General features: G+C 39.6%; 2 protein-coding genes across 4 annotated transcripts in view; one reads left to right on the plus strand and one right to left on the minus strand.

Moving 5' to 3' along the window:
- The window catches only part of CCDC146 (coiled-coil domain containing 146), a 60,825-nt gene extending 44,073 nt beyond the window's left edge, over nucleotides 1-16,752 (minus strand). The window contains exons 1-3 of the mRNA XM_032642716.1: nucleotides 15,147-16,752; nucleotides 5,285-5,367; nucleotides 2,181-2,390 (exon numbers count right to left, since the gene is read on the minus strand). Of these exons, the coding sequence (XP_032498607.1) occupies nucleotides 2,181-2,390; nucleotides 5,285-5,367; nucleotides 15,147-15,152 (299 nt within the window). The 5' untranslated portion in view covers nucleotides 15,153-16,752. The remainder of the gene's footprint in view (nucleotides 1-2,180; nucleotides 2,391-5,284; nucleotides 5,368-15,146) is intronic.
- FGL2 (fibrinogen like 2) overlaps nucleotides 1-26,125 on the plus strand; it is an 85,764-nt gene that overhangs the window by 43,176 nt on the left and 16,463 nt on the right. The gene's annotated exons all lie outside the window — the stretch shown is intronic.

Raw genomic sequence — 26,125 nt, forward strand, 5'->3', positions numbered from 1 at the left:
TATTTAATCACTTCATTACTTATTTGTAATGTATTTACTTAATTTATTTAAGTAGGTTACATATTCTTTCCTGAACTGCATATTTATCAAGAGATCATCTCTGAATATTAATCCCAAACCAGGAACTGTTGTAACAGATTTAATTATTAACCAGTCGTGTAATTATGCTCACCATTAGCATTTAATAGGAGTTTATATTATGTGAAAACATAAGAAAATCAAATTATAGAGGAATATCTTTTCTCTAGCATACGTGAACAGTATATTGTTCTTAGTAGCTGCCAGTGAGTCAGAAGTTCCTAAAGATGCTGGGGTGGGGGAGTGCTAGTTATTTGGGCTTCTGTTATTCAGGCTCTGAATAAAATGAGATTTTGTTGTGCTGATTTGAAAAATATCATCTGAATATTTGGATGAATAGTGTTTTTCCTTTTTTTTTCCCCCTCCCTGGCTTAGTTTCTTTATTTTTATGTGGGGATGGAAATATCTACTTTTTTCCTGGGGAGGGAGTGTTGAGTGAATTTGTTTCCATACCATGTAATGTTAAGCCAATGAAGTACACAGCCTATAATTCTTTCCTGGTATTTCTTTTGCTATCACCATTATTTTTATGAAAATAAGTTTGTTAATTCTTGAGCTGCTAGTATTTGAGAATGCAAGGGAGTTTGCTTAAGCTACAGTATAACATGTTAACAAATCCAACATGAATACACACTCAACATTTCTGCAAATGTTAATTTTGAATGTCCTTGTTTACTGTAGGTCACTATGTACAGTCCTCCACCTCCAGCCCCATCCCAAGCAACTCAGTGAACAATCTGCCTGTCTATACCTAAAAGGCAAGAGTTCTGGTCTTTTTTTTTTTTTTTTTTTTCTTCTCCCCTTGGCAGGAATACTTGGAAATTTTAAACAACTTAAATATCAACTGACTTATGGCCCTCTTACCCTTTTGTGGAAATGTCAAGCATTCATAGTTTCAATACTAATGAACAGCCACCAATTGTTTTAATTTCATTATTTTCTCAACTGAAAGAGTGCTTACAGAGCACAGAAATAGTTAGGCTTTCTTTTTACAGATCTCACTGGTGAGCCTGAAACAAGTTTAGACTGAAAGACAAAGAAGAACTCAGATTTCTTTCCCCCGGAATATAATTCTCCTGATTAAGCTAGTCGTCTTCTTCCCCCAGCTGAAATAATAGGCCCCAAAGAGAGGATTCAAAACCAGGATGGGCAAAGTCCTCCAAAGGTCACCGAAGTCATCCGCTTATCTCTTGGCAGGACTGAGTGACATTCACTCTGAGGGAACTCTACTCTTAAAAATAGCCAGAGAAAGTTCTGTCACCTTAAATGGTAACAAATTCTAGGAGAGGTGGTTTGGCTTTCTCTCCGGTACCCAGGCACAGCACAGAGCACAAAACCTGGATTTTGCAGTTGTTTTGAAATTCCATCTAAATAGTGTGATTTGCTGAGCAAACTCTTTCACTGACTTGCTCCTCACAGGAGGAATGTTAGAGGAGATTTTAGAAATAACATTTATCCCTTCTAGCAATACATTTCTGCTGTAGTTCACTGAATGACATCCTCCAGATTTGGATAAGTGAATGTGTCTTCCAAAAGGGTATCACTTTCTTCCTTGATCCTAAGGAATAGTCTGGTAATAGGAGAATAGGGTTGACTATGTGGTCCCCATTCCTATATTAGAAGAATCAAGTGAAACAGATGTGACCCTCCATTCACATACAGCTTGTTTGGCAAGTGCTTGTGGGGTACCGGCCATGCAGACATAGGATCTGATATCGCAAGAGGGTAAGGGGCCCCCACCAGGGCTGGAAAGGCGGAGAGTGTGTGCCAGGTCCTGGTTCTATGGAGTGTGTTCTTTGGTTGCAGCTCCTGATGGGTATGGCTTTCCTGACACACGGAAGCCACTACAGGGATCTCCTCTTCCTGAGAGCGTCTCCCTGTCACCTGAGCTTCTTACTGCAAGTTGTGTAACCTTCTTTTTCAGGGACTGCCTGTTCTAGGGAATCAAGGAAAGAGCTAGGCTTGTCGTCCTCTTAACACTGCTCTCTCATACTCTGCCTAACATTCCTTCTTCAGTTAGTCTAATCTTTCTCATTTCGTTTAGGTGGAAACAGCTCTGCTTGTATCTGTCTTCAGCGAGCTTGAGAGAATCATGTACTTACCTATTCAACCTGTACTGATTATGGAACTCTCTTTCCTCCACTGCACTGTATTCAGTTTGATACTTGAGAAGTTGTTCTCTCATTTTGGAGACCTCGGTGGTGAATGCCTGTGGGAAATTATCAGCCTGCTTCAGGTGAAACTCCTGCTGTTGTATTTGCTCAGTGAAATGTTTGGCCTCCTGTAGCAGTTGGACCTCCGACTCTTGCATGCTGGGTCCCATAAAAACAGAGATTTGCATAATGAGAAGTGTACACCTTCAGTACCTTTAGTAACTCCTGTGGGGAGGACTCTAGCGAGGAGTGGAGGGAGTATGTCCACACTGCTGCCCCGGTTCCTTCCATTCCTAGGTTCAATTCAGTTCAGTGGCATTTTTGTAACAAGTCTTGCACTAGGTACTAGAGACCAATGGAGCTCACAGTCTAGCAGAGGGGAGCAGACGTGAATAGGCAGAGGGAATACCAGCTGACAAGTGCTACCTCTAGTGTCTTGATCAAGAAGGTGGGAGATGACAGAGAAAGGCTTAGATGGATGGGAATGTGATGTTTGCACTTGACATTAAAGAATGATCATGACCTTCCAAGGGTGGGAAGAAGAATAATGAAAAGAGCGGGTCCTCCCTCCAGCTGCCCCAGCAACCCTGGCTTTCTCGAATTCTTGGACTCTCATGACCTGATTGAAGGAAAACCTTTTCTTCCTTAGTGATAAGAAAAGACAGTAACTTTTCTAATGACACTTTGCTAGGAAACTAGGAAGAAAAATCCTCCTGTAAAATTATGGACTTCAATTAATTTACAGATTTCTGATCATAACATCGGTGCCTGGCTACAGCTGGACGTGAATGTCACAGCAGAGGGCGATTCCTACAACTCCAGTTATATTCTATGGCTTTGGCTTTATCTTGGGAAAAGGGTTAAGCATCTGGCTAGAGGCAGAACTGAATGAACATAGAAACTGGACTTAATGGAAGCTCCAGTCACCTTCTAGAAATCATTCACCTATGTTGCATCATACGCTAACATCAGCTCCAACCTTACCAGCAGACTTGATTTATCTTCCTCAGAAACCCAACTTCCTCACATTGGCCATCTCTCCTGTTCGGAAGCAAGACCCTGCCAGTTCCTGTTTTAAAGGCAGCTCTCTCTGTGTGTGTGTGTGTGTGTGTGTGTGTGTGTGTGTGTGTGTGTGTGTACTCCCCAACAACTTTCCTCTCCGGGAGAAATCTTGCGGTTTCTACTCATTTGCAGAGATGCCCAATAACTTAATCAAGCCTGTCTCAACTGAAGTCACCAGCCCCACCCATTTTCTCAGGCTTCAGTGTGTCATTTGCTCAACAGCAGAACATGTATTGGGACACCCTAAGCTCCACCCTATGCGCTATGTTAGGTACCAAATAGCAACAACAGCTCTAAAGATAATAGATGCAATTTCCGTTAATGAAAGCTGGAGTTATTTCTTACAGTTCAGTTTCTTTGTATCTACTTTGTAAATCTGAAGTTACCTGATGTCCTTAATGGACACTATGGAATTGTAAGGTATTGGCTTGGGCCATAGTGCCTGTTTTCCCTCAGAAAGTGGGTGAACAAGGTAGTTAGGGTTCCAGCCAGAAGGCAAGTGGTAACTTACATACATGGACTTGAAATACAGTGTCAGCAGAAGAGAATTGAACAACTCTTATAATGTGGTTTCTATGGAAGACTCATTCAATTTCAGTCCAGCATTTCTGGCCTATATCTGTCCTGCTACAGCCCCGGCAGCAAGAGTAAAGAGTCTATATCTTCATGCCTCTCCCACCCACCAGGCAGTGGGGTGGGAGAGAGTGGTGGGTGTTGGTTGTAATCACAAAAGAGGGGACTAAGGGGTCAGGAGGGGGTAAAATGTGGTGGCAGAGGGGAAGTAATGGTTTTGCAACACAGCCTGGAAGGAGAAAGAAGTAACGTCATAGCCTTGGTCCTGCATGTCTCTCTGACACTGGAGGTTGGTTAGGAACGGAGATGGAGCTGAGTGCGTATGGGGTGGAGTCAAAGTGAAGGGAACGTAGGGATGCAGTTCTGCTCTTCTCCTTCACTCCTCCCTCAGGCTCCCATCCTCAGAGTAGCCGAATGCATGAGCAAGAAAAGAAGTAGGAGTAATGGTTGGAGATCGGGGGAGAGGATGGCTGGGGAATCACAGGATGGAGTTTCCATTCACTGTGTCTCTCCTTGGATTTTAATGAAGATGTCACGCAAAGCTATGAGGCAGAAGGCGGGGAAAAGGAAGAAGGAGGCTTGGGAATAGCAGCGGAACAGGATTTCCCCTTCTTTCTCACTCTCCTTCCCCCTTGATTCCCAGTGGCTGATGGCAGATGCTTAGGAAACCTTGTTGAATTATTCTGTTGAAACCTAGTCTTCTGACCTCTGCTAATTAGGACTGGGCTAAGGCGAGTAGCCAGGGATAGGAGGAACAGGTGAGAAGTAAAGACAGGAATCTCAGCAGATGTAGGCTGGGCTTGTCACAGAACCTACACCTCTGAGTGATGAAGAAAGGTGGGGAGGAGAGAAGCTTACAGGAGTGTGCCATAGCAGAGAATGTCAGTGCCTCACCAAAGTCCCCTTGGCACACTCTAGGGGTCACCTGTAGCTTTGATGGACAGTTATCATATATAGCAACAGCATCTGTATGCCTCTGCCTGAGAGCTTTCTCTGGCCAATGGAACTTCTTGACTTCTCACAGGGTAAGCTAGAAGTGCCAGGAGCTCACCTACCTAGAAGCAATCTTTGATCAACGAAGGATGGAAATTAGTGAACAAATATGCCAGCGTCCTCACCCTTCAGTGGGAGAGCTCTGAGGCGTGTTCTACAGTCACTCAGAGAGTCCTCAGTGAGACTGAGCCCCAGTTGCCTGCAATGTTAACTTGAAGATTAACACACCCCCAGCTGGATAACACCCTTCCCCATCTCACTTCCCCACTGTCTCACAATAATTTCTGGTATACTTCTTAAAACGCTTGAACTCAAATCTTTGTCTCAGAGTCTGCTTTTGGGAAAATGAAAAATAAGACAGGTCCCACTACAAGTAAGAAGTAGAGATGTGAGTAAAGGTGTCTTCACGCCAGTAAGTAGCATACCTTATCACGGTATCATGCAGCAAGGTGTACTTGGCTTTTAACTCTGCCATCCTGGTTCCAGGAAGTTTCCCCATAGCATGTAACTAGCAAAGAGAACACAGGAATACAAGACCACTATTAGCCATCACCCCCTTTATGCTTTAAGCAGAAATAAAATGGGTATATGGATGTACCATAAAATCTTTCAGTTAAACATTAGGAAACATATGAGGCAATAAGGCTTATTAGAAAGATGGTAGGTGTTCAGAGAAAATGGTTCTAGTTCTGTTCTGCTCTGAGTTCTTGGGTGAGTTCTTTTACCTCTGAGTTCTTTTACCTCTCTAGATGAAGGCTGTGATTTCTTCATCTGTAAATCGAGGGAAGGAATTGAGTGAAATTCTTTCAATTCTAAAACAACCATATTTCTAGGTTTAGCAAACAACCTACAGAGTATAGATTACTAGGATGGCTATTTGTAAGTTGAGAGAACTAATAATTATTGAGCATCTTTTATGAGCAACTGTTGTACATCAGTTATCTTATTCCTGAAAATGTTTTGTGAACAGGAATTATCTCCATTTCAAACTAAAGTTTAGAAAGGTTAAGTAATTTGTTTAAAGTTATAGAGCTAGTTAAAGGCAGAGTCGGGATTTAAACCCAAGTGGTCCAGCTCCAAAAATCCATGATCATTCCTCTGTACCACGATGCCTCTGCCTCTGCTGTCAAAGAAACATGAAAATTTATCTGGTACACAAAGTGATTGTATTTATTCCTTTTTCATTTCTGGCAAAAGAACTTTTGATTTACTCTCTGAGTTAGGTGATAAGTAGCTAACAAACATCATAACACAACATCAAACACTAGTGTTACCATAATGCAATGAGCATTTGCATTAGGTTGGACTTAACTGGACTGCTGGTGACATGGCAACAAAAAATAGAACTAAAGATAAGATTTGGGTTTCTCAATGCCCTGTTGTTCTTAGCTCAGAATATTTCTTGAGTCCATCCACTTTCCTCTCCCTTCCCTATCCCGCCAGTCTCGGTCACACCATTTCTCAGCCGGACTACAGCGAAACTCCAACCGCCCCCTCCCCATCTGTGTTTCCACTCAGGGCCCCTATCTATCTACTTCCCATAGAGATCATTTTAAAAAATCAAACATGCTCTTGTTATGCTTGGTGCTCAAAACTTTTCAAGTGGAATAGAATTCAAGACCCTTGGTACAACCCCTGAGGTCCTGTCTGATGCTGCTTCCCTCCCATCAGCCCCTTTTCACAGCACCGTCTTCCAGCTCCTACTGCTGCAGCCACACCGGCCGCCTTCTGTTTCCATAAACGCATGAACCCCTTTCCTTCCTCAGGCCTCTGCATTGGCCATTCCTCGTTCCCACCCTCCTTCACTCCAACTCTTTCTTCGTACCTCAGCTTCAATATCCATTAAAAGGCCTTGAAAAGCTTAAAAGTCCATAAAAAGGCCTTCTCTGAATGAAGTCTATATCTAAGACGGATACCCACATACACCGCACCCCCCAGACAACTCTGTACTTCATAACGTAACATATTACCAGCTGTAATAGTACATTTATTTATTATGATCAAAAGAAAGTTATTCCTCAGCTGGTGTAAAGCCCGGTGAGGAAAGGGCCTGGGTTACCCTGTTCTTCGCTGTATCCTCAGCCAGGAGAACCCCAGGCGCAGTGTAGGTGTTTGGCATATACGTGCTGAGGGAACAAATGAATGAATGGAACCGAGAACATGCAAGTGCCTGAGTCTACAGAGTGGGGTTTCATGGTTTCTCTACCAGAATCAGGGTAGGAAAACATTGTTAAATGCACTATGCAACCATCTCTTTGTGAAAGTATCTGGGATCTTTCACGAGGGCCCTACAAGCTGGTGCCAGGCCTGGGTTCCAGTCCCCACAACCCTCTTTTTTAGGTATGAGTGAAATATGGGGAACAGGATATTTAAAACCTTTGAGGAGGTTCCACTTCTCACTATATAATTTATGTGTAACTTCTTGTTTTTAATTTAATTTAATTTGTTATTTTTTTTGGCTGTGTTGGGTCTCTTCGTTGCTGTGCGTGGGCTTTCTCTAGTTGTGGCAAGCGGGGGCTACTCTTTGTTGTGGTGCATGGGCTTCTCATTGAGGTGGCTTCTCTTGTTGCGGAGCACGGGCTCTAGGTGCGTGGGCTTCAGTAGTTGTGGCTCGCAGGCTCAGTAGTTGTGGCGCACACGCTTAGTTGCTCCGGGGCATGTGGGATCTTCCCACGCCAGGGCTCGAACCTGTGTCCCCTGCATTGGCAGGCAGATTCTTAATCACTGCGCCACCAGGGAACCCCCCATGTGTAACTTCTTAAGTGTTAAGTTGCTGTTGGTGGGTTGACCTAATGTTAGATTTTATAGATATTTAATTAAACACATTTATTTTGGTTCTGCGGTTTTCTTTCTGGATTTTTGAGCCAATACATAATTTATTTTGTATCACAAACATTGTCATTGGCTCCTAAAAAGGGTATAGGACATAGGCACTGTACCTTTAAAGTCTAACTGGTTAAAAAAAAAAATCTTTGCATATGGACACTCTTAAAGGAGAAAAGTAACTGGGAAAAGGTTGTGTGTGTGAGTGTGGGCTTATATGAGTATGTGTGTACTACGAAGGCCACATGGGAGCCAGCCTTGTAACTAGCCAACAAACTAGCCTAGTAAGATAGCCACTGGAGGTAAGCCATTGGGTAAGGTAATTATGGAATCACATGTTTAGAAACACATATAGTATTTTGTTTTAAGGCTGAAGAGACCATTACCTTCCACCAACTGCCCTGCACAATGGAAACAAGTGAATTGACATAGGGCCTCCCTACAGTAGCCCACAGTTCAAGGAGAGAGACACAAAAGAAATCACGGAATGCTTAAAACTACTCTCAGTAGTTTTATTATTCATAAAAAAAGTATATTTGGTATTTTGCAATTATTTTCTTTATATTGTAAGTTAAAGCAAATAAGTACAATTATAAATTATAGACCCTTTCCAGGGGGTGGAACTTGCAGAATGGTAGTGTGAAGAGCTCGATGAATCCTCTCTCTCAAAGAAACATTGATTAAACTGGTCAAAGTTATCTAAGACAACCATTTACCGTGTCTGGAAATTGACCTAAGGGTGTGCAAGAAATTGAGAGGCATTTATTTAACAAAATCTACTGAAACTCACTAAGAAGCGTGGGAGACTGTGGCATTTGCACCATGAGCTGCATCCATCACCCTTAGCTCCCAGTTGTGTAAGAACTATTCCGGGCAGGGTTGGCGGCCAATGAAGAGCCCACCGCCCCCAACTTCCTATTCCTGAAGATGCATTCAGCGGGGTGGGGCAGCCCCAGAAAACTGCTGCACTCCACCTCCCCTCCTGCCCAGCTCCGTTTGTGAAAGAACTTCACCGGGGGGGCGGCTGCAGCCGTCCAGTAGTGCCCACTCCCCACTCCCCAAGCTCCTGCTTTCCAAGGAGTCTCTGGGCAGGCGTGGCAACCTAGGAAGATCAGAGTCCCCTAGCACCCCAGCTTCTGCTGATCAAGTCCTGCCTGAGAATGCTCACTTTACTTGGAACAGTGTAGACTATTCATGCCCCAGAGCATTGTCAAAAACAATAGCTATCACAGGAATGAACAGTAAGAGGAGGCTCATAGCTTGGTGATACCGGTGGAGGCAGATCAGCAGAAGTTTAACAGAGAAATCGTGGCCAGAGACAGTCAAAGAGGACCCTGCTAATATCACAATCAGTACTGGTGGTCGAGAAGGCTGTGGAAAAGCTCAAGGCTGTGACCTCTCGGGCATGACCAGAGAGGGTACTTCCAAGCTATCAGTTGCTGAGCTAAAGGTGGGGCAGATGTGTAAACGCCCTGAACCTTGAAAGTGGTCCCCAAGCCACATACAGACTCAGTGGAAAAGGATGAAACCTTTACTGGCTCGGGAGGCTTAAATACAATCTCTGACTAATCAATGACTGACCAAGCTATGGAGCACGGCACCCAAGAAGCCAAACTTAATAAAAACAAGGAAAGATTACACAGAGACAACAGAGGCTGCACACTACGGAGGATACACTTCAGAATTAGTTCAGCCAAGTCACTAAACAAATAAACGTTTGAACAACAATAACAAAGACAAAACAGCAACAGGAAGAAGCCTGGGGAGGATCAGAATCCGAAGTTGCTCCAGCGTTATCCAAAATGTCCAATTTTCAACAAAAAGTCATGGGACGTGCAAGGAAAAAAGGTTGGAAACTGCTTTGGGTGTGTAGACGTTGGACTTAACAAAAACTCCAAAGCAGCTATTATAAATATGTTGAAAGAATGAAAGGAAACCACATTTAAAGAATTAGAAGTGATTATGATGACAATTCATCAAATAGAGACTATCAATAAAGTACTGATCTCAGATAAGAACTAAGATTTTTAAAATGATGTCCTTTGGGTAGTAAGAATGTATGGTTTTTATTTTTTTATTTTTGCTTATCTGTATTTCCTAATTTTCTCCAATGTATACATAGTACTTTTAATAATACAAGGCTGTTAAAATATGCTTGAAAACTCTTGCTGTAAGCAATAGGAATTCAGAGCAGAATTTCAAACTGCAGAGTACTGCGATCAGATCCTAGTGGCAGATACAGCCAATTTCTAGCTCAGACTTTTTGAAAACTCAGCTGTATTTTCCCTAACTTGAATCTCATCTGAAACAGCAGTAGTTCCAAGCTTGATGGCAGGTGGGCCAAGGATGCCTGTTGGCAGGTTTTATGACCACAGAAAAAGCAGGAAGGTGGAGAGATTTCCTTTCCTATTTGCTATTTCCATCACTCCACCAGCCAGATTGCCTTTGGTACCCCAGAATCTGGAAGAAAGCTGACAGGGCAAAACATCTGATATGCCTTTGTAGTTTTTACATAACTTGGAAAAGGTGAAGTCATAGATGTTCGGAAAGAGGACTGATAACCTATCTTTATTTGGTCTACTCTACTAAAAACAAATCTCTTAAAAAGAAAAAGATTCAATTCTAGTAGATGAAATGCTTCGCTCATAAACATAAACGTGGAAAAGATAGTTGCATTTTCACACTGCATGATACAACCGGGTACAGAAACCAAGTTTGTCACGTTTTAAAAATGCAGAATCTAAGAAATAGAGCATAACGCTCGAGCTTAAGTTGTCAAAGAGTATACACAACAAAAGGTTAGATATAATGTCATAAGTTCATAAATATGATTTCACAATAGATACTTGTATTACTGAATTGCCTTGTTCGTAATTGAGAATGGAAGGAAACATTTACTCTAGAGCTCAAAGTTTAACAAGAGTTCATGATTCATAGATGACATGTAATAATATGGAAAAAATTTTGAAACTTGAAATTTTAGGGCATTCCAAGGAAAGTAATAGCTCAGTAAGAGCTTTTACTAAGTGAACTTATCTGGAAGGGGGTCAGCATGAGGAAACAATTAGGTGTTTGTGTGGGTGTTTGCAGGGCAACCAAGGTGACCATCGTTATTAACCTACTCTATTCCTGTTGCCTCTTTGACATTACCTACTGGTGGTCTCATCCTGAGAAACAGCTGCCATGCTGTGGGAGGTGGACAAATCCTTACCATCCTTATCTCCCTCTCCCCCTCTCCCTTTCACTGCTAGAAATAAACAACATAGCCATTTGACACTCAAACGCAATTGAACTCTCAACAATGATTCATCACTCTTTTTGTTTGACTTTTCCCCTTAGTTGTTACATCGTTTCAGCTTTTCTGTACACCTAACTCATTTACCAAACAAAATTAGGCCACCTAAACTCATCAACGAATCCATTTATCTTACACCTACACCCACTCTTAACTTCTTTCTCCAAATCTCAAAAATGAAATCTTCCTTTTCCTCCTGTCAAGTCCAACCCATCCACCTGGGCTCTCAAATATATACTCTCCTACTTCTTCCCAGGCATCGGTTATACCTTCTCTCCTTTATAACCTCTACTTGTCCTACTTTGCTGGCTCAACACATAGAAGTCAAGTACATTACAAGTGGACTTTGGTTTGAATTCCAGCTCTGCTACTTTTTAACTCTGTAATTAGGAGTAATATTTAATCAATCTGTACCTCAGGTTTCTTCAGTTATAAAAGAGACAAAAATAGCCCCCATTACATAAGACTCTAGTGAAGACCAAATGAATCAATATATGTAAGGTATTGAGTATAGTCTCTAGTACACAAATAAGGGCTTAATCAATGTTAGTTATTATTCTTATCATTATCCTCAACCTGTAAATTTGCTCAAGTCTATCTCATTAAAAACAAACAAACAAAACCAAACACCCCTCGGATGCTATGCTCCCATGTAATTACCCCTTTCTTTCTCTCCTTCTCTTTCGTTTCAGTTTTTCTCAAAAGAGTTGTCTCTGCCCTTTATCTCCACTCCCTTACCTTCCAGTCACTCACCAATCCATAGTGACCAGGCTCCCGCTCCGTCACCAGACTGGTAAACGGACAAATGACATCCTCGTTTCTCTGGCTGATTTTGATATTTTTCTCATGATCACCGTTTTTCAATAATTTGTTTAGGATATGTCCTGGTGTGGTTTTCTTTGGCTTGAGATTTGTTCAAAGTTTTCAATCTGTGGGTTTATAGTTTTCCTCAAATTTGGAAAAATTTCAAGTGTTATTTCTTCAAACATTTTTTTCCGTCCCCTTGTCTACTTCTTCTGTGACTCTAACTAATCATTTGTCTGGCCGCTTGATGTCCACAGATCACTGATGTTCTGTTCATTTTTATCTTCCAGTCTTTTTTCTTTGTTTCATTTTGGATAGTTTCTCTTGCTATATCTTAAAGCTCACTAATCTCTTTATCTTTAGTGTCTAATCTGCTCTTAATCTCATGTGGTGAACTTTTCATCTCAAATGCTGTATTATTCATCTTTAGAAGTTTGATTTGGGTCTTTTTATAGCTTCCACTTCTCTCATTATGCGCATGTTTTCCTCTACCTTTCCCCCTACATTCAAAATATATATAATAGCTGTTTTAATGTCCTTGTCTACTAGTTCTATTTTTGTGTCTACTCCATTGATTGATTCTTCTCATTATAGGTCAGATTTTCCTGCTTCTTTGCATGCCTACTAATTTTTTTTTTTTTTTGGCAGTACGTGGGCCTCTCACTGTTGTGGCCTCTCCCGTTGCGGAGCACAGGCTCCGGACGCGCAGGCTCAGCGGCCATGGCTCACGGGCCCAGCCGCTCTGCGGCATGTGGGATCTTCCCGGACCGGGGCACGAACCCGTGTCCCCTGCATTGGCAGGCGGACTCTCAACCACTGCACCACCAGGGAAGCCCGCCTACTAAGTTTTGATTGGATGCCAGACACTGTGAGTTTTACACTATTGTGAAATGGATTTTTCTTTCTTTTTGGGGGAGGAGTATTCCTTTAAATACTTGGGGGCTTTGTGAGTCACAGTTAAGTTTCTTGGAAACGGTTTGATCCTTTCAAGCCTTGCTTTTAAACTTTGTTAAGGAAGTCCAGAATAATCCTTTTTCTGGGCTAATTTGGTCCCACTACTGAGTCAGTACCCTTCTGTGTCAACAGGTCTTTTTAACCTCCTAACATGAACTCTTCTTGGCTCTGCGTGACCTCCAAGTATTGTTCCATTCCCTCCTCTCTGGGAGTTCTTTCCCAGCCTCAGTGGTGTCCTCACACGCATGCACTGATCAGTTTCCCTCGGCAGATTTTTGGAGCTCTCTCTCTTTCTCTCTTTGAAACTCTTCCATTGCCTCACCTGTATATTTTAGTCAACTTGGCCTCCCTGAACCCTAAACTCTGTCTCCTCAAATCAGCAAGACCACCTGGCTCTGTTTGGAATCCCCTCTCTATGCTATCATTTGGAAACACTCTCTAAGGAGTAAAACGGGGCAGTTGTAGTTCTCAACTCTTTTATTTGCCTATTCCTAGGGATCACTGTCCTGTGCTGTTGTCCAAAGTCTGAAAACCATTGTTTCACCTGATTTGGTCCATTTTTCAGTTGTTTCAGGTAGGAGAGTAAATCTAGTTTATGTTATTCCATCTTGATTAGAAGTGGAGCCCCAGTGACCTCTTAATTATTAAATTCAAACATTTCTCTGTCCTTATCATACTTGATAATTTTATGACATTTATTACTATTGACTTATTACAGTTCATTGTTCCTTGAACTCTCTCCTCCTCTGGTTCCTGTGACATAGGGTCTCAGGGTTCTCTCCTTACTCTTCTGTTTTCTTCTCTGGTCCTCCTTTAAAAGTTGGTGTTGCCCATGATTTTGTCATTACCTTTTTTCTTTTTTAAAATTATTCGCTGTCCCTCATCTGAACTACCTCCTACTCACCGTTTGAACCTACCTACATGCTGATGACTCCTGAACAGAGGGGCCTGCAGGCTACTGTTATTGGACAAGCTAGGACTTTATTTGGGCAAGGGCCATTCAAGACTATGGGAATTAGGGTTAGAGAACAATAAACATCTTCATCTAACACCTGGAACACATGAAATGGTTTACATAAGTGATACAATATCAATGTTCATGTATTGTGACCATTTTTTTGGAGAGAACTTTGATATTATGGGGCATTTCATCCATAGATTCTGTTGAACTAGATATTATCAGAGAGTTTCTTAGAATAAACAGAATCTATATAGTGCTATACACAAGTCTTCATCACTTCTTATTGAGAAGGTGGCAGTAGATAACAAAGCACTTTCCTTACTTCAAGTTATGTCCCCTTGAATCTGTCCTTCACGCTGCCAGCAGAGTGCTTTATCTAAAACACAATTTTCGCCTTGCTTAAAACCCTTCAGAGGATCCTGTCACCTTCAGGATTAAGTCTTGGTCCCTCTACATGGTTAACCAGGGCCTTCAAGATCCGGCAGCTGCCACCCTCTCCAAACCTGTCTCCTCTCTTTCTAAACCTATTGTGACCATTTCAGTTCTAGGCCACGTGCTGTGGTAGGAAGAATGATTCCCCCATCCCTAGATGTCCACATTCTAATCCCTATCGTGTGTAGACTTGTTACTTTATATGGCAAAAGGGACTTTGCAGATATGGACTTTAAGATGAGATTATGGTGGATTATCTGGCTGGGTGCAGTCTAATCACGTGAGTCCTTTAAAGCAGAGAATCTTTCTTAGCTGAGTCAGAGGTATGAAATGGAAGAAGAAGGAAAGATTGGAAGTGTGAGAAGGACTTGACCTGCCAGAGGAAGGGGATCTCAAGACAAGAAATAAGGGCAGCCTCTAGAAGCTGGAACAGGAAAAGAACCAGATACTCCTCTAAAGCCCCCAGAAAAGAATGCAGTCCTGTCAACACCTTGATTTTAGCCCACTGAGACTCATATTGGACGTCTCACCTACAGAATAATAATAAATTTGTGTTTAAGCCACCAAGTTTGCGGTAATTTGCTATGAGAGCAATAGAAAACTAACACAGTTCCATACCATGTCTTTGCACATTATATTGCCCTAGCTTCAATTTCTCTCTCCTGTCCACTTGGAGAATTCTTATTCTTCCTTAAAACATCTCAGTGGTCAGCATTGTGGCTGCCTGACATCTCCAGGCAGAATTAATTCTTTCTCTCTCTTGCTTCTGTATTTTTAGATGCACCTGTTACTGTACACATTGTACACTATTACCTCTATTATTATATACTACACTAATACGTCTCCTCCATTGGGCTGTGTAGTCCTTGGTGATAGGAATCCTACTGTATTCATCTCCGAGTCCCAGCCCATAGCTTGGCATCTTATAAGTACTCAGCAATGTTCCTTAAACTGTGTTGACTTAAGCTTATCTTAAAACCAGTAATGTAGCTGGAAGAACTCTTGTTCATTCACTCACCTTCATTCCAACTGACCCGTCAGAGAAGGCAGGTGTAAAAGGAGGAGAAGAGCAAGGTCACCTGGCCTGAACACAAGACTTGAAAGAGCAGGGAATGTGCCGATCAAAACTGACTGCCTCACCCCACAGCTCCCCTTCTCTCTTCTTTGTGGCTGGCAAGGCTCACAGGATAGGCAGGGAGATCTGGGACGGTTTCCCACAGCTGTCTCGTTCCTCCTTTGGTGGCCGACCACGGGAATGCGAGGGGCAAACAGGACCTCCCAGAGTTAAGGTCGCAAATGCAGTGGACATGGTGGGTGAGTAATGCAGGTGGCTTAACTCTATGTAGGACTTCAAAATTAAGTGACAATAATTTTAAGATAACATGTACAGCCAAATAAATAAAAAGCATGCCTGAGCACATACATGCTAATGAGTGGCATTCCTTTAAAACACTCACATTTGTCCCAGTGAAACGACGATTGCTTGGAATTTCAATGATCATTTATCCTTTGTTTAAATGATTTCCCCCTACTTCCAAAGATCTGGGAAAAGATGATGGCAGGTTGGAGTGGCTGTGAGCCCAGGAGGCGGGAGACGAGCCAGATTAAAACCCAGGGGCCTCTTTCTGAACTTCAAAGGGTGAGCTGATAGGTAAGAGTACAGAAGCTAACGGGGCCAGAGTCCTGAGGGGCATTTACACAAGGGCCAGAACATAGTGGGGGCAGGAAACAGAGCCAGGCTAAAACCACGAACGACTGAAGTCACAGAAACAGGAACCAGGAGAGTAGGGGTGCGGACAGGAGGGGCGTGGGCCCCAGAAGGAACTGTGTTGCCTGCTGACTCTGACCAGTCAGCTTTCAGTCCTTCACATGTAGCGTTCCCACCTCTAGGGCACCTCTACAGACCTTGAGTGGGTTTAGCCAGGGAGAGATCCAAAAGGGAGCCGGGACATTGGAGAACAGAGCATCTCTCACACAAGGGTCACAAATGTATAAAGATGGTCAACTGTTCATCTCACTATGCAGATCACAGACCACAGCCCCTGCCCTGCCCCTGTCTTAAGAAGCTGTCACTGTAAACGTGGGTGAGCCCAGAGCGCAGCGGGCAGGGTCCGTGGGCCAGGGTGCTCTCTCTGCTGCTGCGCCCACCTTTCAGGCTCCTCTCTGTGCTGAGAGCACCGCCCCTCTCAGCTGGCTGTCAGCTGTCAGCCCCCAGCTCTGGGCTATGAGGTTACAGATAAAGGATATCGCCACTTCCCGCAACAAAGAAACTTGGGACCTCTGGTGCCCACATTCCTGTTTTGAAGATGCTTTTGCCCACAGTGCTCTTCCCAGTATCCATAAATAACAGATCATTTACTGTAGAGGCATCTGGGAAGCCCGGGTGCCAGCAGTGTGTGTGCCACGGCAGTGCCACCCTCCACTCCCCCTTCTAGCAGGCGGAGTGTGATGCACAGTGAAGCTTTTCACTGCTAATCGAAGAACTGTTCTTTGAAAAGGAACAAAAACCCAAAGCTGCAGCTTGCACTTCCGCATTGATACCATAAAATGGAAACTTGGGAGCAGAATATGAGGATGTTTGAGTTCCACTCTTGCTAATCCCCCGGTACGGGGGCTTTTCATCCTGGCAGCATATTTGGACAAGTCGTTTAATTTTTGTTCAATTTATTCTGAAGTATTTTATTCTTTTTGATTCTATTGTAAGTGGAATTGCTTTTGCGATTTCTTTTTTGGATTGTTTATTTCTAGTGTGCAGAAGCCATTCAGTTTTGTTCAGTAAAATTATTAACCATGAAAACAGAGGTCAATCCTTAAAACCTGGTATAAGCTTTCCTATGTGTTCTACAAATGTTTCAGATAAGGCAGAGTATCTTTGACTCTTTTATTTACTTGAAATAGCCTGAGTACCTAGAAAACTGCTTGACGCTAAGATGCTCAGAAATATTTAATGCATGAGGTCACTGTATGGCACACATTCCTCAATTAGAGTGCTTATCTCGTTAAGCTGAAATCAGGCTCACATATCTGTTCACCAGATGGGAAGCTCTCTGAAGACAATCATTCTGGTGTCTCAAGAACCTAGCATAGTACATGGCAAACAGCAGTTGCTCACACATGTCTCAAGAATCCATCAGTATCTAGCAGACTGGGGGTGTGTCATGAAAGGTTGGGCATATCACAGAAGGATATCTCAATGTATGGTTTTCTCTCCACGTACACATGTGAATTGGGCCAAAAGGATCAAGGATGTCCCTGAAAGACTCTAAAAAAGTCAGTCTAGAAGGAACACCGACAGGTTGAAGGGTGTGTGTGTGTGTGTGCGTGCGTGCACGCGTGTGCATGTGGGCGTGTGTGTATAAAGATAACAGGATATAAACTTGGTATTGATTGTGGAAGATTTATGGATTGGTTGATTTTATGTGGAATACACACTCCCCATACAGGTTGGAATGGAATATTAAGAGCCTTTGAATAGATAAACTGTCAAACATTTTCTCCTGACAGCTTGTCACCCAGGGAAAGTCCTCAACTCAATGTGCTCTACCTCCAAGGATGCATAGCTCAGCCCATAGTTACTCCGTATTAATGACTTCAGTATATTGGTAGGTCAAATTTAGGTATCAGAGATGTTCAAATCCGTCAATAAAGCATAAATTCCAACACCTGAATATTTGAACCCTAAAAAAAACTCTTTAAAGGGCAAGATAATAGAGTTTTTATAACTAAATGGGTCTTATGATATGTTACGCTTAAACCCAAAGTTAGATCCTCAGAATCTTTTGGTTTATGTTCTAATAGAAACCAATTAGTCACCTTATAAGTTTCTTAAAAAACTCTAATTGAATGGTAACAGATGGATAGCAACTACCCAAGGCAATTAATTATATAACAAATTATCTTGGAATTTCCTCAGAATAGGGTGGAATATTCAGAAACTAACACAGTTTTCCAAGTAATCTGGTTTTTATGATGTTTGGAGAGTTTTTTAGCTTGTTTTAGTTTTGGAAAAAGGAGAGCAAAACCATATAATACAACCAAGTATAATTTTAACTTCTTTCAGTTGATACCAACTTTGATACCTAAGCAAAGTAAAATAAAAAGAAATGAAAAAAAATTAAAAAAATAGATTCTAACAAACATTTCACCAAATACAGCTGTTTCTAGTTCACTAAGTCAACGATTATAAAATATTTTAATGTGCTTTCTGGCAAACAGGAATAGCCTCATTTCATGGAAGTGCCACCGTTCCAGTTATTCTTGATAGGTTGTAACAATATAAGGATCAGTAATTATTTCTACATATTTCTTTATCAGGAAAAGAAGGTAAGATACTACCTGTGTCTCTTAAAATATGTAAGATAGCCCTTAATCCATGTCACAGCAGTGTATTTCACTCCAAATTTTGCCAACTAGCAGTCAAAAGTATAAATCTGCAGATGTTTTTAGTATGCACAATTTTTAAAGTTAGAAAAATTAGCTGGTAATGTTTAAAAATTTGTAGATTTTGCCATAAAAAACGGAATTTTCAGCTTTTCTTGAAGAATTATTAGATTTGATGACACCGGATTCATATTCTAACATTGTAATAATCAGCTGGCATTGAGCAGAGACTGGCTTTCAGAAGTGATAGAACAGGCTCCCCCTTTCACAAGAAGCGCAGTCGGCCCCCTGCCCATTCACAGTGTGTGCAGTGTCCTGACACCTAGGCTGTTCCACTCATTCACGTGCCCTTTACGGGCCTTGTAGGCATTTAACATTGGGGTCCTGCTTTGTGGCATGTTTTATAAACATATATATACGTGTGTGTGTGTGTGTGTGTGTGTGTGTGTGTATATATATATATATATGGACATAAGGGTGTGTGACTGCATCGTGTGAGGTTTAGAACTTAATGCTTGAAAATTTCTGAGATTTTCCTGCTATTTTTCCATTTTAGCTTCTGATACTTTTATGAAAAGATGAAATAAACATGTCTGATACGTTTTGACTAATCAGCATACTCTAAAAATATTTAAATTGAAATATTTTATTATTTGGATATTGAAATATATTTTATTCACTTTAGTAAAACTTTATGCACCATGGAACAAAAAGTAAGCTAAAATGGTTGTGAAAAAATGTCAGTCGGCTAAATTTGGCAGGCAGAGGGGGATGCTGAAAAACAAGAAACATTCAGTTAACATAAAGAGCTTTTCCTTATCTACAAACTTCATCCTTGCAGCTAATGACCCTTTGGCTCTGTATTTTATGAGCTTTGATGAAAAAGCAAATTATAATTTGTAAGGACGTTGCAGATAAAATTCTGAACAAATTACCCTAGCAGTTATCATTTTAGTAGAGGTTTGAGCCAAATAAGAAGTGAACATTCAGTAATCAAAAAGATTACTGAGTAGTCAAATGAGAAAATTATTTCCAGGCAAGTAAAGCACCAGAACACAAGGGATTCTAAGAGGGGAGTTATTGGAACAAAAATAATATATTCAAAAAGAGTGTAATTTATGACTTATGGTAAGAAGAAAGACTGGAAATTCCACAAAGGTAGGGACCATGTCCACCTTTCCCATCACTCTGTGTCCAAGGGCTAGCCCATGTGGAACTCACAAATACTTGTTGAGTAAGTGAAAGAAAACACACATGCAAGTGCTTAGCAAATAGCAGTCATTCAATAAATATTTACTAAATAAATAATTCATCAAATGAATTAATTCAATAAATATTTACCAAATGAAAATACACAAAAAGTACAAATTAATAATTCTTCTTTTATATCTTATTGAAAGTAATGCTTAATATTTATTTATTTATGAGAGATTGCTATGTACTATGTTAGGTGCTTTATGTATGTTATTTAGTCCTCACAATAACCCTGTGAAATAAATATTACAATCCAAAATCTAAAAAGTAAAAGAAAACTGAAGATACTTGAGAAACTTGAACAAGGTCACAAAGCTTGTGAGAGGCTTTGTAGGAATTTGATCACAATTCTATTCTGTCACTCATTTTTAAGTGAATTAGAGAAACTCACAAAGGAGTAGCATAGTCTCTTGCTGATGGCATGGAGACAGTGTGAAACACATCTAGAGAACTTAAGGTAGTACAGGTGGGCAGACATAAAAGACCATAGGAGTGGGTAATATTTGTAGAAGGACAGACACTGTGTCAAACTGATGTTGTGAGGAAGGGTAGGGTGAAGAAATAATATTAGCTAACTTGAAGTCACTTGTAGTGTGAAACCAAAAGACAGTAGTCAAAAATAATTATAAAAAATGAGAAATGATATTATATAAAGATAACCATTATAACAAAAGCACAAACCTTCCTAAATTCAACAAGCTATACTATATATACCTTATATAAATATAAAGGAAGGATAAACTTTAAAATAGAATTATACTATAAGAAGGAGGAAGAAATGGGGGAGGGGCTAGGGATAGAAATAATAATTCTTTGAATATACTTCATTTTGTAGATATGACTTAGAACAGTATAGTACCTTAATTAGAAAATTAAATTTAAAATCAGTTGCTGAAAACTGAAAACAAAATAAATCAATTGAACATAGCTATGTATCAAGTTGTTTCATAACTGCACAGTAATTTAAACAGTTATATAGGACAATTAGGGAAGTATGAACTGACTGGATAGCTAATGACATTAAGGAATTTTTGTTAGCTGAGGGAATGTGATAATGGCATCATGGTTACATTTTAAGGGAGTTTTTGTCTTTTAGAGATACATACTGAAATATTTATGAACAAAAATACTTTGATATTAGGGATTTGCTTCACAATAATCAGGAGTTTGGTGGTGTGGGAAATGAGTGGGGGATGAATCTAGATTGACCATAAATTGATGATTGCTGAAGCTAGGTTATGGGTACTTGGGGGTTCATTATACGATTTCCTTTACTTTTGTATAGGTTTGAAGATTTTTATTAAAAGGTTATATATATTTCTTGATAACCAAAAGTATCAGAATTTAGATATCCAAGGGAGTGTTGACCTAAAATACTTTAAAGGTTATTAATTTATTCCAATAATATTACATTGTTTCTATAAATATTATAATTGTATATTATAATAATAAATATTATAATATACTTAATCATCCATATAGTCAATGTTAGTTTTTTAAAAAATCACTCTCAGTTGGCTTGTTTTCCTACCTTACTCATCAAACTTAGGTCTACAGAGAGCTAAAATGAATCTTTGACTTTCCTCAAAACCCATTCCATCCTCAGGGAATGAATATTTGCAAGCCATAGAGATGATGAAAAGAATATACCACAGAATTAGAATAGACTGTATTGACTAGTTTAAAAAGAAAGCACAAAGGAACAAAATTTCCTGGAACGTCTTACAAAGGCACTTTGAATATGTTCTGATATTCTTATCAAACTAAGAGACTACACACTCTATTCCACAGAAGAAAACAGATGCTTAGCATTGACTGGTATCCTATCAAAGTGGTTTCTCACTTCTATTTTTTTGTTTTTTACAGAGATGCTCCTTATTTTGAGCATTTTGAGAAAAATAGATGAATGTGATTAATAGAGACAAATAGAATGTTAGTTATACTTACAAAGAAATTTTTGGAAAAATCTGAACAATCTAAACTAGTGTTTAGATTGTGCATAAAAACAGTATATGTCAGAAAAATATACTAGGGGCCTGGAATATGTTATCTCATTTAATTCTTGTAATAATCCTATGAAATAGGTATGTGCCAGAGAGGCTGTGCTCTAAGGAGAGAAGCAAGGGTTCAAATTCATGGTGACTTCAGGGTCCATCCTCTTTTCACTATTCCACTCTGCCTCCTGCCATTTTGGCTAGAATCGGACAACAGCAGTTACAGGCTTAGTACTAATTATTGAGAATTTATTATCCTTTAAACACCAATTTCAAACAAATAGCTAGCGTCACATTTTAATTATGGAACTCTAGAGGAATTCCCACTAAAATCAGAAATAAGGGGGCTTCCCTGGTGGCGCAGTGGTTGAGAGTCCGCCTGCCGATGCAGGGGACGCGGGTTCGTGCCCCAGTCCGGGAAGATCCCACATGCCGCGGAGCGGCTGGGCCTGTGAGCCATGGCCACTGAGCCTGCGCGTCCGGAGCCTGTGCTCCACAACGTGAGAGGCCACAACAGTGAGAGGCCCGCGTACCACACACACACAAAAAAAGAAATAAGGTAGGGAAGAGTGACTGGTATGAGCATGATCATTGAATATAATTCAGAAAATAAATACCAAGGGATTTAGACAGGAAAATGTGTATATATGAGAAAGAGGGACAAATGGTCATTATTTGCAGCTGATACAAAGGCCTACACGAAAAATACAAAATAATTTTATAATGCAGTAAGGTGTCCATCTATAAAATAAATTTATAAAAATATAGCTTTCCAAATTAATAATAAGAAGTTTGAAAACATATTGAAGAAAAGATCTGATTCATAATACCAATGGGAAAGATGAAAAATCTGGAAATAAACTTAACAAGATATGTGAAAGATCCATATATAGAAAACTACAAAAGTGTATAGGGAAATGTAAAAGAAATTGTGAACAAATGTCCCAGGCTGATAAAAATATTTTAAAATAGGTCAATTATTCCCAAATTAATCACTAGAATTTTTGGAAATTATTGTAAAGTACAGTTGGAATAATAAGTTATTGAAATTTATAAAAGGAAGACTTCTAAGTGTGCATTTTCCCTTTCAGATTTAAGTTGCATTCTAGATCTATCATATTTAAGCAGTAGGACAGTAGCACCAGGATAGAGAGCCATATCAATGTAACCAGAAAACGTTTTACTTATGGATAAGTTCATGTCAGTGCAGGGAAAAGGTGGAATTCATTAAAACTTTGTATTGTAAGAACTTTTTAAACATTTGGGGGAAAAATATAGTTAGGCTCCTATGTCACACTTTAAAATAAATTCTAGAGCATTAAAATTCAAACATAAAAAATAAAACCATAAAAATAATAGAAAATGCACACGGCATTTATATGATTGTAGTATTGTAAAGGAATCATAAGGAAAAGATTAATATAAAAATGAAACATCTAAAGACTTCCATATATGTAAATACCACAATTGAAATTCAAATGCCAAAGTTGAAAAAAGTATGCAAATACTTGATATACAAAGAGCTAATAATACAAATGTATTAAAAAAGAACAAATAAGGTTTTAGAAATTAAAAGAAAAACATTATATTGGAAGATTGGAGATCATGAAAATAAAGTCACTTAAACCCAAATGAGTATTAATTATATGAAAAATTACCTAATCTCACAAACCCCATGGCAAAACAGTTCTATTCCTTGATAAGTGCCCACAGAGGTGCATGCACAAGTACACCAAGAGACACGCACAAGAACGTTCAAGTTGCATTATTAGTAATTTATGAAAATTGGAAACAACCTCAATATCCATTGGCAATATATTGGATAAATATAATATTGGTAAAACCAAACAGTGAAAATATACATGCAAAAATATGAATGATTCTCATAAATATAATGTAGAGTAAAAGAAACCAAACACAAAATAATACATTTTGTAGAATTCTGTTTCCATCAAATTTAAAAATAGGCAAAATTGGGACTTCCCTGGTGGCACAGTGGTTAAGAATCCTTCTGCCAATGCAGGGGACGTGGGTTTGATCCCTGGTCTGGGAAGATCCCACATGCCGTGGAGCAACTAAGCCTGTGCTCCACAACTACTGACCCTGAGCTCTACAGCTTGTGAGCCACAACTCCTGAGCCCACATGCCACAACTACTGAAGCCCGCGTGCCTAGAGCCCGTGCTCCACAACACGAGAAGCCACCACAGTGAGAAGTACGCACACCACAATGAAGAGTAGCCCCATGCTCCACAACTAGAGAAAGCCCACATGCACAACAAAGACCCAACACAGCCAAAAATAAAATAAATTTTAAAAATAATAAAAATAGACAACACAAAAGTATGGTGTATGGGGATTCATGCTTAGGTGGTAAAACTATTAAGAACAACAAGGAAAGCATTATCATAAAAGTCAATACAGTGGCTACTACAGGGTGAATGACAGGGTAGGAGGGGAATTTCCTGAAGCTGGCAGTATTTTTTTTTTTTGACTGGATGGTGGTTGAGTATTTGATTTCAATTGTATCTTTATATTTTGGACACTTTATATGTGTTACATTCAGAATTTAAAAAGATTAAAACCTATGTAGAAGATGGTCTAATTTTTATAAAATTACACACAAACATATATATTTGGAAAGATGATTTGAAATAGTCTAAAATGTTAATAAAAGTCATCATTATACTACACTCAACAACAACAACAAAACAATGCCAATTCAAAAATGGACAAAGGATCTAAATAGACATTTCTCCAAAGAAGAATACAAATGGTCAATAAGCACTCAACATCACGAATCATTCTAAAATACAAATCAAAATCACAATGAGATAGGACTTCACGTCCAGTAGGATGGCCATTTTCAAAAGAACAGGAAATAACAACTGTTGGCAAGGGTGTGGAGGAACTGGAACCCCTGTGCATGGATGATGGGAATGTAAAATGGTGCAGCTGATGTGGAAAACACTATGGGCAGTTCCTCAAAAAATTAAATGTAGCATCACCATAGGATCCATCACTTCCACTTCTGGAATATATATAAAAGAACATAAAAGAACTGAAAGAAGGAACTTGAACAGATACTTGTACACTCATTTTCATAGCAGCATCATTCATTACAGCTAAAAGGTGAAAACAACCCAAATGTCCATCAACAGATGGGTAGATAAACAAAATGTGATGTGTAAATACAGTGGAATAGTACTCAGCCTTAAGAGGGAATGATATTCTGATACATGCTATAACATGAACAGACCTTAAAGATATTATACTGAGATAAGCCAGATATAAAAGGACAAATATTGTATGATTCCACTTATACGAGGTACCTAGAATAGTCATTTCCATAGAGACAGAAAGTAGAACAGTTTTTGCCAGGGGTGGGGCAGCAGAGAATGGGGATTTACTCTTTATTAAGTACAGAGTCAGTATGAGATGATGAAAAATTTCTGGAGATAGATGGTGGTAGTTGTTGCATAGTAATGTGGATGAATTTAATGTCACTGAACTGTACACTTAAAAATGGTGAAAATGATGAATTTTATGTTATGAATATTTTACTACAATGAAAAGTGGTAGGAAAAGATAAAAAAAAGTGGTAGGAATATAGTTGTCATATACATTTCTGTATTTTTTTTTTATTGAGGTATAGGTGACTTACAATACTATGTTAGTTTCAGGTATACAACATAGTGATTCAAAATTGTTATAGATTATACTTCATTTAAAGTTATTATAAAATATTGGCTATATTCCCTGTGCCGTACAATATATCCTTATAGCTTATTTATTTTATACGTAGTAGTTTGTACCTCTTAGTCCCCTACCCCTATCTTGCCCCTCCCCCTTCCCTTTCCCCACTGATAACCAGTAGTTTGTTCTCTATCTGTGAGTCTGTTTCTGTTTTGTTGTATTCATTCGTTTCATTTTTTTTAAGATTTCATTTTGAGGAAATGACTTCCACTTTTTGCCACTGAATATGATGTTAGCTGTAGGATTATCATATTTGGCCCTTATTATGTTGAGGTATGTTTTCTCTATACCCACTTTGTGGAGAGTTTGTTTTTTTTTTTTTTTATCATAAATGGATGTTGAATTTGGTCATAAGCTTTTTCTGCATCTATTGAGATGGTTGTATGACTTTATTCTTCAGTTTGTTAATATGGCATATCACATTGATTGATTTGCAGATATTGAACCATCCTTGCACCCCTGGGATAAGTCCCACTTGATCATGGTGTATGATCGTTTTAATGTATTGTTGAATTTGGTTTGCTAGTATTTTGTTGAGAATTTTTGCATCTATGTTCATCATTGATATTGGCCTGTAATTTTCTTTTTTTGTGTGATATCTCTGTGTGATTTTTG

The sequence above is a fragment of the Phocoena sinus genome, chromosome 9, assembly GCF_008692025.1.
Source record: "Phocoena sinus isolate mPhoSin1 chromosome 9, mPhoSin1.pri, whole genome shotgun sequence".
Lineage (NCBI taxonomy): Eukaryota > Metazoa > Chordata > Mammalia > Artiodactyla > Phocoenidae > Phocoena > Phocoena sinus.